The sequence below is a fragment of the Anas platyrhynchos genome, chromosome 34 (genome assembly GCF_047663525.1).
Source record: "Anas platyrhynchos isolate ZD024472 breed Pekin duck chromosome 34, IASCAAS_PekinDuck_T2T, whole genome shotgun sequence".
NCBI lineage: Eukaryota > Metazoa > Chordata > Aves > Anseriformes > Anatidae > Anas > Anas platyrhynchos.
Genome location: NC_092622.1, coordinates 3,172,179 through 3,188,300, shown reverse-complemented (window position 1 = coordinate 3,188,300; position 16,122 = coordinate 3,172,179). Strand labels below are relative to the sequence as shown.

The 16,122-nt window shown below is 48.3% G+C and overlaps 1 protein-coding gene across 1 annotated transcript; it reads right to left on the bottom strand.

The window, feature by feature from the left end:
• Positions 1-2,336: 2,336 nt before the first annotated feature.
• On the bottom strand, positions 2,337-3,296 carry LOC140000862 (olfactory receptor 14C36-like). Its single transcript, XM_072031830.1, has one exon. The coding sequence runs from the start codon at positions 3,276-3,278 to the stop codon at positions 2,337-2,339; it is 942 nt and encodes a 313-aa protein (XP_071887931.1). The 5' UTR covers positions 3,279-3,296.
• Between the last annotated feature and the right edge of the window lie 12,826 nt (positions 3,297-16,122).

Here is a 16,122-nt window from a genome sequence, read left to right as displayed (position 1 = left end):
TAAAGGAATAGAGGTAAACAAACAGCGCTGGGTGCACCGGGAGTCTCCACTCCACCAGGACGCACACCAGTTACATCAAGCAGTTGATTTCTATGCACCTAGACTAATACATATTCATTACTACTTCTAAAAAAAATAGATTATTATAATTAGCTTCCGGGGTCCAGTTCCTCCTACTGGAGCATGCGCATCAGTCTCCTCTGGGGGTCTCTAGGGGTCTTTCATGCTGAAGGCTCGTAGTCTTCCTCTCACCTTTGTACTCACTCAGCACTATTCCAAGTTTATGGAACACTCTCTGTACACTCTCTGCAGGTCTTGTCTCCCAACCGTCCTTCAGCTTCTTTTTTTCTTCCTCTTAATCTCTTGGCCCCCCTGGCCAGATACCAAGGATCCTCATAGTATCCCATAACAGTCACTAGTTGTTATCAGTTGTTCTGAAACTCCCAGACATCAAACACAAACAGCTTTCTTATTTGATGCTTCACGAGTAATTAAAACATTCTTCCCCAGCCATTCACAGACACATCTATAGCAGTGTTAAGTTAATCTCGAAGAAGACAGGAAAAAAGGCTGTAACTGTTAGAAATAGAAGTCCAGAATAACAAAAGCAAACAGGTTCATAAATTTAGGGAGTGTTTTCTGAAGACATGATAAATTGACTAGAATGAGGGGGAGACTGGGACACACTGCATCTGTGGTTCAAGAATTAAATTGCCAGTGCAGGACCCAGAGGCAGACAGGATTCAAACAGAATTGTTCTTTATGGACACGAATTGTTAACACATTCCTCACACCTATCCTCCCTCAAATCTCACATCTCTCCTAGCCAGGCTTCTCCTGACTTCCCAATATCAGTCATCTTCTTAGGGGCAGCTTTCTGATGGCTTTCATGAACTCAGAGTATCTGACTAACCTCTATTGGCTATTCTGTTCCTGAGAAAGAAGCAGCTCCTAAGCCAGCATGGAGAAGGACACAAAGGCCTGTAGCAGCACCCTGCACAATGTGCCCAGCAGCTGAAGTGTGCATCCTGCCTACAAGTTTTGGTTCCAGAATGGCTCCTACAGACCCAGGGTAACTTTTTCCAGGCCTTTATGCATGTTTCATGTTCCCACAGGCATCTTGGAGGCAGTGGTCCCCTTTGTGTAGAAAAATGAAAGCAGCCCTGAAGGATGACCAGATCTGGCCCACAAGGCTTTAAATAGGGTCTCCTCAATTATTCTGCAGTCTTATATGCCTTCATCTGCTGGCTCTTCAGTGCCTGCCCTGGCATTGCAGAGCCCTCCTTAGCCCCTAGACCTCTCAAATATGCTTTTCCCCCTAAAAGATTCTTTGGATGGTCACTCATTTTATGAGGTTCTATTCACTGAGCACATCACTTGGCTCCCCTGACATTTCCTGGCAGATCCAGTTGCCTCTCCTGGCTGCCATCAGCCATCAGCCCCAAAGCAGGGGCACATTCCCATGCAGATGAGTCCAAGACCAGTTGTTGTTTGCTTTGGTATACTGTCATAAAGGTAGCTCTATGTCCTGCCCTTGGTCCCTCACAGACCACCCTAGTACTCTCAGCACGTGTCCTTCACTCCATGACAAACCCCAGAATACAGAAGAGCAGGGAGCAATCCCTTGGCTCTATTCCTGATGACACATTTGGAGGAGGTATTGATGCGTCTGGGTTTGCCTTGAGCAGCCCCTTTTGATTCTGTGGTTCTATCAGGGAGGCCAGCAGTGACCCAGGCAGGGCTGCACATTACCTGCTGCTTCCTGCAGCCACAGGGATGCCACTGCAGAGACCACAGGACTGTCAGCAAGGCATATGAGACCTCAAGAGCAACACAGATACAAGAGCACAAAGAAATAAAGTGGAAGCCAAAAGAGAGCAGCAGCAAAAAGGCGATGTCCTGCTGCTGGCCATGGCCATGGCTCCAGGGAAGCAGCAGCAACCCCGACCCAAAGGCAGCAGAGATGCAGAGTCCAGTGGGCAGTGAGGGGCAGCCCTGAGGGCCACCAGAGCTGCTCCTCCATGTGGCAGCTGGGCTCTTGGCCCTGAGCCTCTCCTGCATGCTGCGGCTGCTCCCCCAGCTCCAGAGTAGATGAAAAGAGATGGAACAAGAGACCACTGAATTTCCGATGACATCCTTATTGAGTTTATCTACACAGGAAGCGATGTTCCATCAGAAAATAATTAACCTGTAGGAGGCTAAGAATAATATTTTATAAATCAGAAAAAAATATATATATAGAAAATAATAGTACAGATAGATATTAATAAAAAATATGTAAAAAATATGTAAAAACTTTCTGAGAAAAGCTGGCATTTCTGATTATGGGCATATTATTATAGGCGAATATGCTGAAGAATTGTGTATTCTACCACTGTCCTCATCGCATCCCTTAGTTCCTGGTTTCTCATGCTGTAGATGAGAGGGTTCACTGCTGGAGGCACCACTGAGTACAGAACTGCCACCACCAGGTCCAGGTATGGGGAAGAGATGGAGGAGGGCTTCAGGTAGGCAAACATGGCAGTGCTGATAAACAGGGAGACCACAGCAAGGTGAGGGAGGCACGTGGAAAAGGCTTTGTGCTGGCCCTGCTCAGAAGGGACCCTCAGCACTACCCTGAAGATCTGAATATAGGAAATAACAATGAAAACAGAACAACCAAATAGCACAGAAACACTGAATACAACTAATCCAGCTTCCCTGAGATATGCATCTGAGCAGGAGAGCTTGAGGATCTGGGGGATTTCACAGAAGAACTGGTCCACAGCATTGCCTTGGCAAAGGGGCAGGGAAAATGTGTTGGCTGTGTGCAGGACAGCATTGAGAAAGCCACTGCCCCAAGCAGCTGCTGCCATCTGGGCACAAGCTCTGCTGCCTAGGAGGCTCCCGTAGTGCAGGGGCTTGCAGATGGCAACGTAGCGGTCATAGGCCATGATGGTGAGGAGGGAATACTCTGCTCCAACAAAGAAGAGTGAAAAGAGAATTTGTGCAGCACATCCTTCATAGGAGATGGCCTTGGTGTCCCAGAGGGCATTGGCCATGGCTTTGGGCAGAGTGGTGGAGATGGACCCAAGGTCAAGGAGGGCGAGGTTGAGGAGGAAGAAGTACATGGGGGTGTGGAGGCAGTGGTCACAGGCTACAGTGGTGAGGATGAGGCCGTTGCCCAGGAGGGCAGCCAGGTAGATGCCCAGGAAGAGCGCGAAGTGCAGGAGCTGCAGCTCCCGCGTGTCTGCGAACGCCAACAGGAGGAACTCACTCACAGAGCTGCTGTTGGCCATTTGCTGTTTCTGGGCATGGGGTCCTGCTGAAGGAACAGAAAAACACTGATAGTTTACAACAGAATTATCTTGGAAAAAAATATTTCAATTTTTCATGTAAGCATGTATTTCTCATTTCAGAGGAAATCTCATCACATTTCTAATTTAATCCCTCCCAAACAAATCTCCACTTCCGTTCAGACTTTTGACAGGTTCCTTTCATGACTTCTGGCTGATGCTGCTTACGTGTTTCACTGAGAGCACGGACTCTGTGTGGGCTTTGCGGGAGTCAGCCCTGCCCCAAAGCAAGTGGTAAAGTTCATATGGTGATTTCTATTTCATCTCTTTTGTTCTAGCTGCCCCACCACACCTGAAGGTTATTTATGAGCCATTTCTAAGCATTTCTACTGTACTTAAGTAAACCTTGTGGATCATCAAAGGGACGTTGTCCTTAGTGCAGTGTCCTTTAGAGAGCACATCCAGTCTGTCTGTGAGTCATAGTGTCAACTGCCCTGTGCTGGTGTCTCTTTGGAGAGAAGAATCCAGTCTCAAAGCACACATTTCCAGACACCTCACCCTGTACTCCCCTTTCCCCAAGCACACCGAGGGCTCACTCCAAGTGCATGTGAAACCCCCATCCCCAGCCAGCCTGGGAACAAGAACAGCAGCAGCATGGCCAGGTGGAAAAGCCAGAAGGAATGCCAGCGTGCTGCTGCCGGAGAGGCAAGGCCAGGGCGGGACAGACGGACACTCAGCAGACCCTCCTGTGCTGCAGCTCTGCCTGCAGAGGAGGCAGCTCATGCTCATTGCAAATGCTTTGTGCTCTGCTTTGGCCTGCAGACACCTCCCAAAGACAGGAGGTTTGTAGCTCCTAAAGATCAGCTTAGACCAAACCTTAGAGGACCACAATGTGATGTTGGTGCTGTCTGTGAGACGAGGCTTGGGAAGGTACGTTACAAATTTCATCACTGACAGACTGATTTCTCAGTGCAATACTCCAGGAGTTTCAGTCTCCTGTACAAATCTGACAATTCATTACCACGAAACCTGCTCCCCTCCACAGCAGGAATGTGAAAGCACAGACGGCAGAAAAAGCCTTACCCTTCAGATAAATCACAGGCTCAAATCAAGGCTCGATCTTCCTCTTGAAACGCCCCCTCATAATGTCATTATCTAAAGCACTGCATAACCAGAGAGAACCATCTGAACATATGTTATATCAGCCATCGGATGTGCCAGATGTACAAGACCTCTTAGGCAACTGCACCTGCATTGCCCTGCTGCCAGAGACTCACGGCGTCAAGAGCACGCAGATCTGTCCTGCCACACACTCTCCTCTCCCCGTGCCACCTGCACTCAGAGCCCCCAGCCCTGCTGCGCTGTGCAGAGGAGCTGCTCCTGGGCAGAGCTGTCTCTCTGCACCACTGCCCGCTTGCCAGGAGCTCCCCTTGAGCCTAGGAGACTGGCCATCTCAACAGCACAGCACCCAACCATGGCATCACAGAATCATAGAATATCCCGAGTTGGAAGGAACCCTTAAGGATCATTGAGTCCAACTCCTGATTGCTTGCTCTGTGCCATTGTGCTCCCTCGAGGTGTCCCCAAGGCCTCAGGGATGACAGTTCCTTAAAACTCTCCTGGGGTGTGGTGTTTGAAACAGACTGAAGTCATTACTGACTGCTTCTCTCTGTAGATGTCAGAGACTGATTTTTTTTAAGTGTGATTTGTGCTGTTGGAGTGTGGTTGTCAAACATGTTGTGCTTTAACCTGTCAGGCACCTCAGCGCCACACAGATGTTAGCTCCCACCCACCCCCCAAAAAAGATAATGGGTTGAAATAAAGATAGTTTAAAAGGACAGAAAATGAATATGAAAACGAAATGAATATGAAGATGAAATAAATACTAAGAAATTTTATTTTTATTATTATTGTATGTATAAAGGAAGTGATGCACAATGCAATTGCTCATCACACACTGACCACTGCTCAACCTTTCCCCCAGCACGGGTCTCCCTGAACCTGGACAGCCTACATTAGGATCTCCTATGCAGGTCCCTTGACCTTACTTTGTTTTAGGGCAATACAAGTTTTCAGAAGGATTTGGAACATTTGCTTCCCTTTCTCAAATACTTCTTCTGCTGTGCTACCCCACGTAGTGATGTCATCAAGGGATTGCAGGTGTTCAGGAGCTTCCCCCTTTTCTAGAGCAGTCTGGATCAGCCCACGGCAAATGGTAGGGCTGTGTTTCCAGCCCTGGGCCAGTCAATTCCAGGTGGACAGGATGACCTAGCATGTGAAAGCAAAGTGGGGTCTTCACACTGCTGCCAGAGGGATGGAGAAAAATGCATTAGCAATATTAATTGTGGCATAGCGCTTGGCTGCCTTTGACTCCAGTTTGTACTGAATGAAGTTCTAGCATGCCCGGCACAGCAGCACTCAGCAGTGGTGTGATTTCGTTCAGGCCACAAATGTCCAACGTTATCTTCCACTAACCATTAGAATTTTGCACTGTCCATATGAGACTATTAAAGGGTGAGCAAGTGTTGCTGATCATTCCTTGGCTCTCCAGTCAATGAACCAGCTCATGAATGGGAATCAGGGAGTCTCTGTTATTGCAATATTGCCTCAGGCGCACTGTTGTGGTAGCGATTGGCACCTGTCGTTCATTGGCCATCAGCACCTCCACAGCAGCAGGGTCCTGTGAGAGAGTGGGCAAGGTAGACAACAGTTTCCTGTCCTCCGTCTCCAAGGCAGCTGTGCCATAAGCCCACCAATACCCTTGTGGACCTTTGAAGTACTCTCTCCTGAAGTAGTCTATGCCAAGGTTGCACAGAGCCTCCAGGCCAGTCCCAATGGGTTGCATTTGCCACTCCTTCCCAGTTGGACTCACTTCAGCCTGGGTTTGATGTGCCAGGCCAATAATCTTCAAAGTCGATTTGAGGACTTCTGTCCCCTTTTGTCACTGATTGTTCCCTTCCTCCCCCTGGCTGGAGGCTGGGTCCCTCCAGTCCTGCTCATAGTATTAATTATGCTGTTGGGAGGACTGCCGCTAGAAACTGGAGCAGCAATTTTCTCAGAAGAACCACTTTTTGCCAATGTTTTTTCCTTGCACTTCATGTATGTTTCCTTGCCTCTAGTGTGGAGGTAGATTTTTTGCACCCCATTTTCTCATGGCCTTTCCATGGTCACACAGTCAAAACCACAGGGTGACACATAGTATGCACCCACTATATGAATTTTATTGATGCTTACACCTGATAGTTGAGGTATTGGTTAGTGCAGGTGAAGAAGAAGATGTATTCTCTTGTAGTTCTTGCACCTCATGAGAAAGTTTCTCTCAAGACGAAATGCAGGCCCATAGGGAAGAAGAGAGACTTTGTAATGCCATAGTTGCAAATTCATCCACTGTGGGTTCCTCTTGGTCTTCCCAGGTCATTACTGCCAATGAGCTGGCATATGATGATGGTGTGCTCTGTACAAACTTCTGTCATATGGGTCGTGTGCACTTGACTTCACCTGGATCTCTGGATAGCTCTTTGTTGTCTAGGTTCCTACAAATCGCCTTCAGCATTGTTAATTCCTCAGGTACTGGATATCCCTCAGCATGTTGGTCCACTTTCCTGGTTGACATACAAGACCTTTCTTGAAAGGATACCTTTCCTTCAGGCATGACAGGATTAAGTTCCCTTTGTCAGTCACCCCTTCCCTAGGTCGGGATTTTGGCTGCTTGGCTTCCTTGTCCTCTAATTCCAGGCTATTGGCCCCTTTCTCCGAGAACTGGAGCAGCCAGGTAATAATGTGCTCACTGAGATAATGGCTGAAATGTTTTCCCATACCTTCTAGCTTACCCTGGGAAAGGGATCACTTGGTTTCTGATGTTTAATATGATCTCTTCTTCCTTGTTCTCCTGCTTCCATGATGGCCCAGCTTTAGAGAAACCTGCCTCATCTTCTTCCTCCTTTCTTGTCCAGGTAGGAGTTTCTTTCCTTTCTAAAGAAAAACTGACTTCCACACCCATTGTTTTCTCTTGCGTAAAGAGGCAACCAATACTGACACAGATTGGTTCTCTGGCCCAGCCATGGGGTCCATCATAGGGACTGGAGTGGCTGCAGGGCCCAACACAGGAGTTGTTCTGGCTACAGGGTCTTTCAGAGGAGTTGGAGTGGCTGTAGGGCCTATTGCAGGTTTTGGAGTAGCTATAGGGTCTATCACAGGGGTCAGTTTGAATTTACAGAATCACAGAATTGTCTAGGTTGGAAGAGACCTCAAGATCATCGAGTCCAACCTCTGACCTAACACTAACAAGTCCTCCACTAAACCATATCACTATGTTCAACATCTAAACGTCTTTTAAAGACCTCCAGGGATGGTGACTGGGCAGCCCATTCCAATGCCTAACAACCCTCTCAGTAAAGAAGTTCTTCCTAAGATCCAACCTAAAACTCCCCTAGCGCAACTTTAGCCTGTTCCCCCTTGTCCTGTCACTAGGCACATGGGAGAATAGACCAACCCCCACCTCGCTACAGCCTCCTTTAATGTACTTATAAAGAGTGATAAGGTCACCCCTGAGCTTCCTTTTCTCCAGGCTGAACAAACCCAGCTCCCTCAGCCACTCTTCATAGGACTTTTTCTCCAGACCCCTCACCAGCTTCGTTGCCCTTCAGTGGACTAGCTCGAGCACCTCCATGTCCTTCTTGTAGCGAGGGGCCCAAAACTGAACAAAAAACTGTACTCGAGGTGCGGCCTCACCAGAGCTGAGTACAGGGGGATGATCACTTCCCTAGCCCTGCTGGCCACACTGCTTTTTATGCAAGCCAGGATGCTGTTGGCCTTCTTGGCCACCTGAGCACACTGCTGGCTCATAATCAGGTGACTATCCACCAGTACTCCCAGGTCATTCTCCACCTGGCAGCTTTCCAACCATTCCTCTCCCAGCCTGTAGCTCTGCTTGGGGTTATTGTGCCCCAGGTGCAGGACCTGGCACTTGGCCTTGTTGAACTTCATGCAGTTGACCTCAGCCCATTGGTGCAGCCTATCCAGATCCTTCTGCAGAGCCTTCCTACCCTCAAGCAGATCAACACACGCACCTAACTTAGGCCCATATCAGGAGCTGGAGTGCCTGCAAGGCCTGTTGCAGGGTTTGAAGTGGCTGCTGGGCCCTTCACAAGGGTCGGACTGGCGGATGAACCTGTCACAGGGGCTGGCGTGAGCCTGCAGGAAGTCACAGCAGCCTGGGAGGTGTTGATTGTGGCTTGTTAAGCATATGTCAAGGCCCAGCACATTGCATTGATATGTGTCTGGAAATGCCAGGGTAATAACACCACTTTCTCAAGCATTTCACTTTTTTTTTTTTTTTAAAAAAAAGGATTCTGCACATTCTCAGAAGTGAAGTTCCAGAGCACTGGAGATGCCCACTGCTCTAGGTGCCTGCCCATATTCTCCCACACTCCCTGCCAGTCCTAACTCTCCTGACTCTAGACAGATCTTTGATTAGCATTCTTAAATGATTTTTTGACATAAACAAACGCTGAAACACATTCAGGAGACATAACAATAGGAACATGCTGGTTTGACCATCTGGTTTGACCATATTCAAAAATTTGAAGAGCTATTGTAACTAGCCTGGAGGAGAAGGGGGAGGTGAAGGAGGAAGGGAGAGTAAACCAGTGGGTAAAAGTGTCTTCCTCTTGTCTCCTCCATGGTTTGGTTTCCTGAGGAGAAAAGGTCAAGAGTGTAATTCTTAGTAGTTCCTGAGAGATGGTTCCCAAGGTATGGAGGTAATGGCAATGCTAAGTACAAGTACCAGATTAGTTTAATGACCAGGAATTTTACCATATCAAAAGCCAGTGTTACACTATATATAAAAAGAATAAACTTAAACCAGCCATCAGAAAAGACAAACAGCATGGCATGGGAGACACACAGTAAGTAATGTTCTATACAACACAATTCTGAAATCTAGCACAACAGACCTGAGATTAATAAATAAATAAATAAATAATAAACTTCGAGATCAGCAACTATTAAAATCAAATAATGTTTATAATAGCTTTCTTATAACATGCTGTGGTGAGATCTGTCATTGGCTCAAACTTTGAGCTCCATGTTAGGCACCAGAAAGAGTGTGGTTTAACCCGGCAGGCAGATCAGCACCACACAGCCATTCACTCACACACACACCCTGCTACACCCCTAGTGGATGTAGGAAAGAATGAGGAGGGGGGGGAAAAAAATAAAATATATATATATATTAAAAATATATATATAAAATAAAATATATATATATAATATATATAAAAAATATATAAATATATATATATAATATATATATATATTTTTTAAAAATAAAAAAAAAAATCATAGGTTGAGATAAAGACAGTTTAATAGGACAGAAAGGGAAGACAAATAATACAAGCAATGATGCTGATGATCATGATGATGATTGCCTGTCCCAAAGCAGTGGTAGCCCTACCCTGGCCAGCCACCCATATTGATTGTTCAGCATGACATTGTGTGGTATGGAACATCCCTTTGGCCACTTTGGGTCAGCTGTCCTGTTTCTGTCCCCACCAGCTTCTCAGGCACCCCCAGCAATCCACTGCTGGGCAACAACTAAACCATCAGCGTGTAATCAGCATTATTCTCACGCTAAATCAAAAACACAGCATCATACCAGCTACTAGAAGGAAAATTAACTCAACCCTAGACAACATCAGGACACCCATAGACTAAGGACATGCTGTCTCTGTGTGTATATCAAAAGAGAAAAGGTGGTGGTGATTAATTGGAAAGTACTGATGCTGAGCATGATGCAGATGGTATAGAATGGGATGGATATTGTCCTCATTTTGGCTGGGACAGACTTAATTTTCTTCCTATTAACTGAGATGGTGCTGTGTTTTTGTATATAGGACACAGTTACAGACAAAATAACAGCATGCATGATGTGAGATATGTTTATCTGATTCGTGTCAGTACGGAACAATGCTAGGGCCACATTGTATGATGAATGTGACCTTCTGTCTTACATACCCTTGTATAACCACAGGTCTAAGAAAAACGGAGTGGTTAATGTATATAGTTCTTGTATCTTGCAAAGGAAGGTTTTAGCAATTCGTGTCAATAGAAAGCTTGAAGGGAAATGTATTTGTAGACTTTTCCTTGAAGTCTCTGATATCTGGGGGGGGGGTTCAGAATAACTGCTAACTATTATGGCTATTGCATGGGACACTATGCAAGTCTCTGCTATCTGGCCAGGAGATTAAGGAGATGGGGAGAGCTGAAGAACAACTAAAAGACAAAGCTTGTAGGGGATGCTGCACAAGTCTCTGACATACAGCCAAGTTGGACAAAGGAGAAGGATAAGAGGGAGGAAGACTATGAGCCTTCAGCACAAGAGACCCCCAGAGGGACCACCGGAGACTGATACGCATGCTCCAGTAGGAGGGTTTGGATTCCGGAAACTAATTATAATAACCCTGGTTTTTTTAGAAGTAGTAATGAATATGTATTAGCCTAGGAGCATAAAAATCAGCTACTTGATGTAACTGGTGTGCGTCCTGGTGGAGCAGAGACTCCCGGTGCACCCAGCACTGTTTGCTTACCTCTATTCCTTTAATAAATTGTAAACTTTGATTATAGCCCTATTTTGAAGACTGAGCCATTTATTACAATGAGAAGAAAGAACTGAAGAAGTGGAATTGGGCAGCCTTCCATTCCCTACCCTTCTCTGAGTCTGTGCTGCAATTCCATTCAACTACGTAATCCTGTATTGGCTAAACTGTCTTGCAATTCCTGCTGCTGTTATCTTGTGAGAGACAGCATAATCAGGGTGAGCCATCTGCATGCAGACATTAACAGCTGACAGAATGCAGCGTCAGTCCAGGGGAACCTTGAGAAACTGCAGGACTTTGCCTACAGAAACCTGTTGATATTTGCATGCAGAAGAGCCTAGTCCTGCACCGGAGGAAGAGAAACCCCACACATGAGGGCAGACTGGGACCCTACAGAGTGAGCAATGCCCAGGACGAAGAGTGCCTGGGCACCACGAGGGATGCCACACAAGCTGTGGTGCTTCTCACCAGGAACCAGGCCAGCTTCCTAAAGAACTGCCTTACAAGGAACAATTTACCAAGTAAATCTGAGTTACCAGACAACTCAGATCCGGTGTGGCACCACAAGGTCAAGGGTTTACAGCCAGCAGGAAAAAAGTTGCAGGTCTGGGAGTCCGTAGGACTGCCTGATGTGGAGAGGAACAAGGACTTTGGCAAGGCTGAAAGTCCCAATAAGAGTGTGATCTTTGTGTCCATGGCTCTGGTTGTTGTCTCTTCCACTGACATCCACGAGGAGACAGCCTATCGTTAAAGCACAAGGGCCTCATTGCCTCCTTACCCCTCTCTACCCATGAACCAGGCAGGGGTTGTACCATTCTCCTTCACTTGGCCATGCACATCTCCATCTCCTACTGCCCCAGTAAGAGGCCTGAGCGAGGTGTGAAGGGAAAGGATATCCATTCCCAGGGGATGGGGGTCAAGGCCTGGCCCTTGTGCTTGGTGAAACACATTCAGTTTTCCTACACGTCAGTGACACCTTCACATTGCCTTTGTCTACTTGTCCTCACTGCCTCCAATGCTCTTCTAAACAAGGCTGTATCAGTGCTGTCCCTCAGGGGGACACTGCAGGAAACTTGCACCTGACAGGGCGACAAAAATGGTGATGGGCCTAGAGGGGAAGATGTATGAGGAACAGCTGAGGTCACTGGGCCTGTTCATCCTGGAGAAGAGGAGGCTGAGGGGGGACCTCATCAATGTCTACACCTCATTACGAGGGGGAGTGGAGAGGCAGGTGACCTATTCTCTGTAAATACCAGTGATAGAACCCATGGGAATGGTGTTAAGCTGAGGCAGAGGAAGTTTAGGCTTGACATCAGGAAGAGGTTCTTCACCAAAAGGTTGGTTGCACACTGGAACAGGCTCCCCAGCAAAGCAGTCACTTCATCAAGCCTGTCTGAATTTAAAAAGCAATTGGACTGTACACTTAGTCACATGGTCTAAACTTTTGGGTAGACCTGTGCGGTGCCAGGAGTTGGATCCAGGAGTTAGACTTGATGTGCCAGGGAAGCTCATGGAGCAGATTATCTTGAGAGTCATCACGCAGCACTTGCAGGGCAAGCAGGCAATCAGGCCCAGTCAGCATGGGTTTATGAAAGGCAGGTCCTGCTTGACGAACCTGATCTCCTTCTATGACAAAGTGACGCGCTGGGTGGACGAGGGAAAGGCTGTGGATGTGGTCTACCTTGACTTCAGCAAGGCTTTTGACACCGTCTCCCACAGCATTCTCCTCAAGAAACTGGCTGCTCTTGGCTTGGACTGGCGCACGCTACGTTGGGTTAGAAACTGGCTGGATAGCCGGGCCCAAAGAGTTGTGGTGAATGGAGCCAAGTCCAGTCGGAGGCCAGTCACTAGTGGCGTCCCCCAGGGCTCGGTGCTGGGGCCAGTCCTCTTTAATACCTTCATCGATGATCTGGACGAGGGCATTGAGTGCACCCTCAGTAAGTTTGCAGATGACACCAAGTTAGGTGTGTGTGTCGATCTGCTTGAGAGTAGGAAGGCTCTGCAGGAGGATCTGGATAGGCTGCACCAATGGGCTGAGGTCAACTGCATGAAGTTCAACAAGGCCAAGTGCCAGGTCCTGCACCTGGGGCACAATAACCCCAAGCAGAGCTACAGGCTGGGAGAGGAATGGTTGGAAAGCTGCCAGGTGGAGAAGGACCTGGGAGTACTGGTGGATAGTCACCTGATTATGAGCCAGCAGTGTGCTCAATGGCATCCTGGCTTGCATAAGAAGCGGTGTGGCCAGCAGGGCTAGGGAAGTGATCGTCCCCCTGTACTCGGCTCTGGTGAGGCTGTACCTCGAGTACTGTGTTCAGTTTTGGGCCCCTCGCTACAAGAAGGACATGGAGGTGCTTGAGCGGGTCCAAAGAAGGGCGACGAAACTGGTGAGGAGTCTGGAGAACAAGTCCTAAGATGAGCAGCTGAGGGAGCTGGGCTTGTTCAGCCTGGAGAAAAGGAGGCTCAGGGGCGACCTTATCGCTCTCTACAGATACCTTAAAGGAGGCTGTAGTGAGGTGGGGGTTGGTCTGTTCTCCCACGTGCCTGGTGACAGGACGAGGGGGAATGGGCTAAAGTTGCACCAGGGTTGTTTTAGGTTGGATCTTAGGAAGAACTTCTTTACTGAAAGGGTTGTTGGACATTGGAACGGGCTGCCCAGGGAAGTGGTGGAGTCACCATCCCTGGTAGTCTTTAAAAGACGTTTAGATGTACAGCTTAGGGATATGGTTTAGTGGGGACTGTTAGCGTTAGGACAGAGGTTGGACTCGATGATCTTGAGGTCTCTTCCAAACTAGAAATTCTGTGAATCTATGATTCTGTGATCCTTATGGGTCCGTTCCAACTCAGGATATTCTATGATTCTATGACTTGGACTTCTTGAGAAATGTCTTCAATTGTCTCTCAGTGCCTGAGGTTCTGAGATGGGGAAGATGCTAAAACTTATCCAAATTAGTATTTAGCCACATATATGGTAAAATATCCTAATTATCAGGGATGTGAACCTAAAAACATCGTAATTATAGGGATGTAGATGAGAACCTTATGAGAAGCAGATGTAAAAACGAAGATATCGCTCAAGGCCAATGGATGAGAGAAGGACGAACAACTCATTAGGGAAGGATGAACAACTTGTTGCCAGGAAACAAGGCAAAGATAAACAAAAAACTTCTAAATACTGTCCAACAGAAGGTCAAAGTCCAGAAAGGTAAAAAGTTTAACCTCCTCTTCCTCGTTGCCTTCATCCTGAAAGACCCCTGCCCACGACCACTGGGCTACACTGTGCAGGCACAACCGGAAGGAGCTAAGGGCGGGGAGTATGGAAATGAGTACTTGGAAGAGGTCCGCCTTTTGGGGGAAATTAATGAATCTGTATTAGAGCTCATGTAATATGTCACAGTTCATGTATAAAGTTGTGAGAGACGACCGGGCAGACACACACCTTTCTGACGGAACCTATTCCCAGTGCACCTGGTGCACCACAATAAAGTATACCTACTTTACATCCCTATGTTTGTGGAGTCTTTTCCACACATCAGTTTGTGGGCTCATCACCAAAGCCACCAGAGAGGTCATTACAATGCCTTAGGCTGGGCCTCTGCTGGGCTTCTGCTGGTGAGCTGGGCCAGGCTCCTGGGACAGAGAGAGCTCCTGGCAAGAGGGTCCTGGTGCAGAGAGACAGCTCTGCCCAGGAGCAGCTCCTCTGCACAGTGCAGCAGTGCTGGGGGCTTGGACCGCAGGCACCCAGGCAGAAAGGGATTCCAGGCAGCCTGAAGGGTCCAGGCAGAGGAGAGCTCAGTGCAGGAGAAATCTTCATAGCTCTGCACACGGTAAGTCTCTGGCTGCAGGACAGTGTAGGGTAGATTCCTGGAAGGGGCTCCTGGATCTGGGACGTCTGCCTGGCCAGGAGCTGCCAGGATGTCTCTCGTGACTTGTGCAGTGTGGAGGAGAAGGTGCTGCAGGGTACCTACAGGGGTGGCCAGGGCTGTGGTGCAGAGCAGGATCCCTGCTGTACCCCAGGGGCTGTGTGCCAGGGAAAGCCCTCTGCTGCCTGCCAGGCTCAGCACTCAGCCTGCCTGGGGAGCCCAGGGGCTTGGGCAGAGGATGGGCAGGGCAGAGGCTCCTGCAAAGAGAAGGCACATTCTGCAGTCTCTGTCTACATTTTCCTGCTCTGACTCTGGGGCACTGTGTTAATGGGGTGCTTGGATTTGCACAGGTGATTGAGCTTCCTATTGCACTGAACTGAGACATAAACAGGTTAGTGATGAACCGGAGAATATCCCTTCCCTTCTTCCTGCTTACAGACTGCACCAGGGGTTTTCTGAGCTGGTTGTTAGGACCTGCAGGCAGGGAGATGTCCCCAGAGAGGTCCCCGTCTGCCGAAGGTGTCTGCATGGCAGAACTGGGCATACAGCAGGGGGAATGGGGTCTGTGAGCATGGACGGGAGGAGGCATGGGGATAGAGAAAGAGCTGCTGGCAGCGACAGCTGCAGGCAGCAGGGACATGGGCAGGCAGTGAGAGGGAGCCGCTCCCACCCTGCCATTCCCTGCAGTGCAGATGCCTTCCTTGCAGCAGCCCCTGGTTTCCCCTCCTCCCTTGCACAGCCTCTGTAATGGCAAGGAGAATATTGGAGGCTCCCTGTGCTCTGCCATCAAGTCCACATTGTCCAGGGCAGGAGCTGCCTCCTGTGCAGCTAGAGCTCTGGCGGAGGATAATTAGGGGTCTTGACAATGTCCAAGTTCCCTTGATCTGCCCTTGTGAATCAGCATCCTTGTCACGTACTTGTCATTGAATTCTGCACAGCTGTGCTAAAATGGAGTCTTTTCCATCTGCACTTGGAGCTGGTGCCCTCTTCTCCCAGCACAGCCCAGGTGATTTTTCAGCACAACCTCTGAGTGCAGCCATACCCAAGTTGAGTGCTGCAAGCAGCCAGCAGCTGGTCACCAGTGGCTGAACAGAGCAGCCCTCCTGGATGTGACCTCTGGCAGAGGTTTGCCCCCACAACAACATTTACCACAGCTCTGGAGCACAAGGCCCATCAGGGGGCTGATGGACAGAGGTGGCTGCTGTGTACAGGACACTCAGCCAGCACAAAGCATGGCTTGAGCTACAGAGAGAGACAAAGATCCCCCTGAAAAGAAAGGCAATGTGAAGGTTTCAATGAGGAATGAAATGTGTATTGCTCACAGGAATTTCCCCTAACAGTCAATTTATTTTTTTTTACTTCTTTGGCAGTCTTCTTGATGAAGGGCAGCAA

Excerpts from the sequence above, each read along its gene's own strand:
- LOC140000862 (XM_072031830.1), bottom strand. The coding sequence starts at position 3,278 with ATGGCCAACAGCAGCTCTGTGAGTGAGTTCCTCCTGTTGGCGTTCGCA.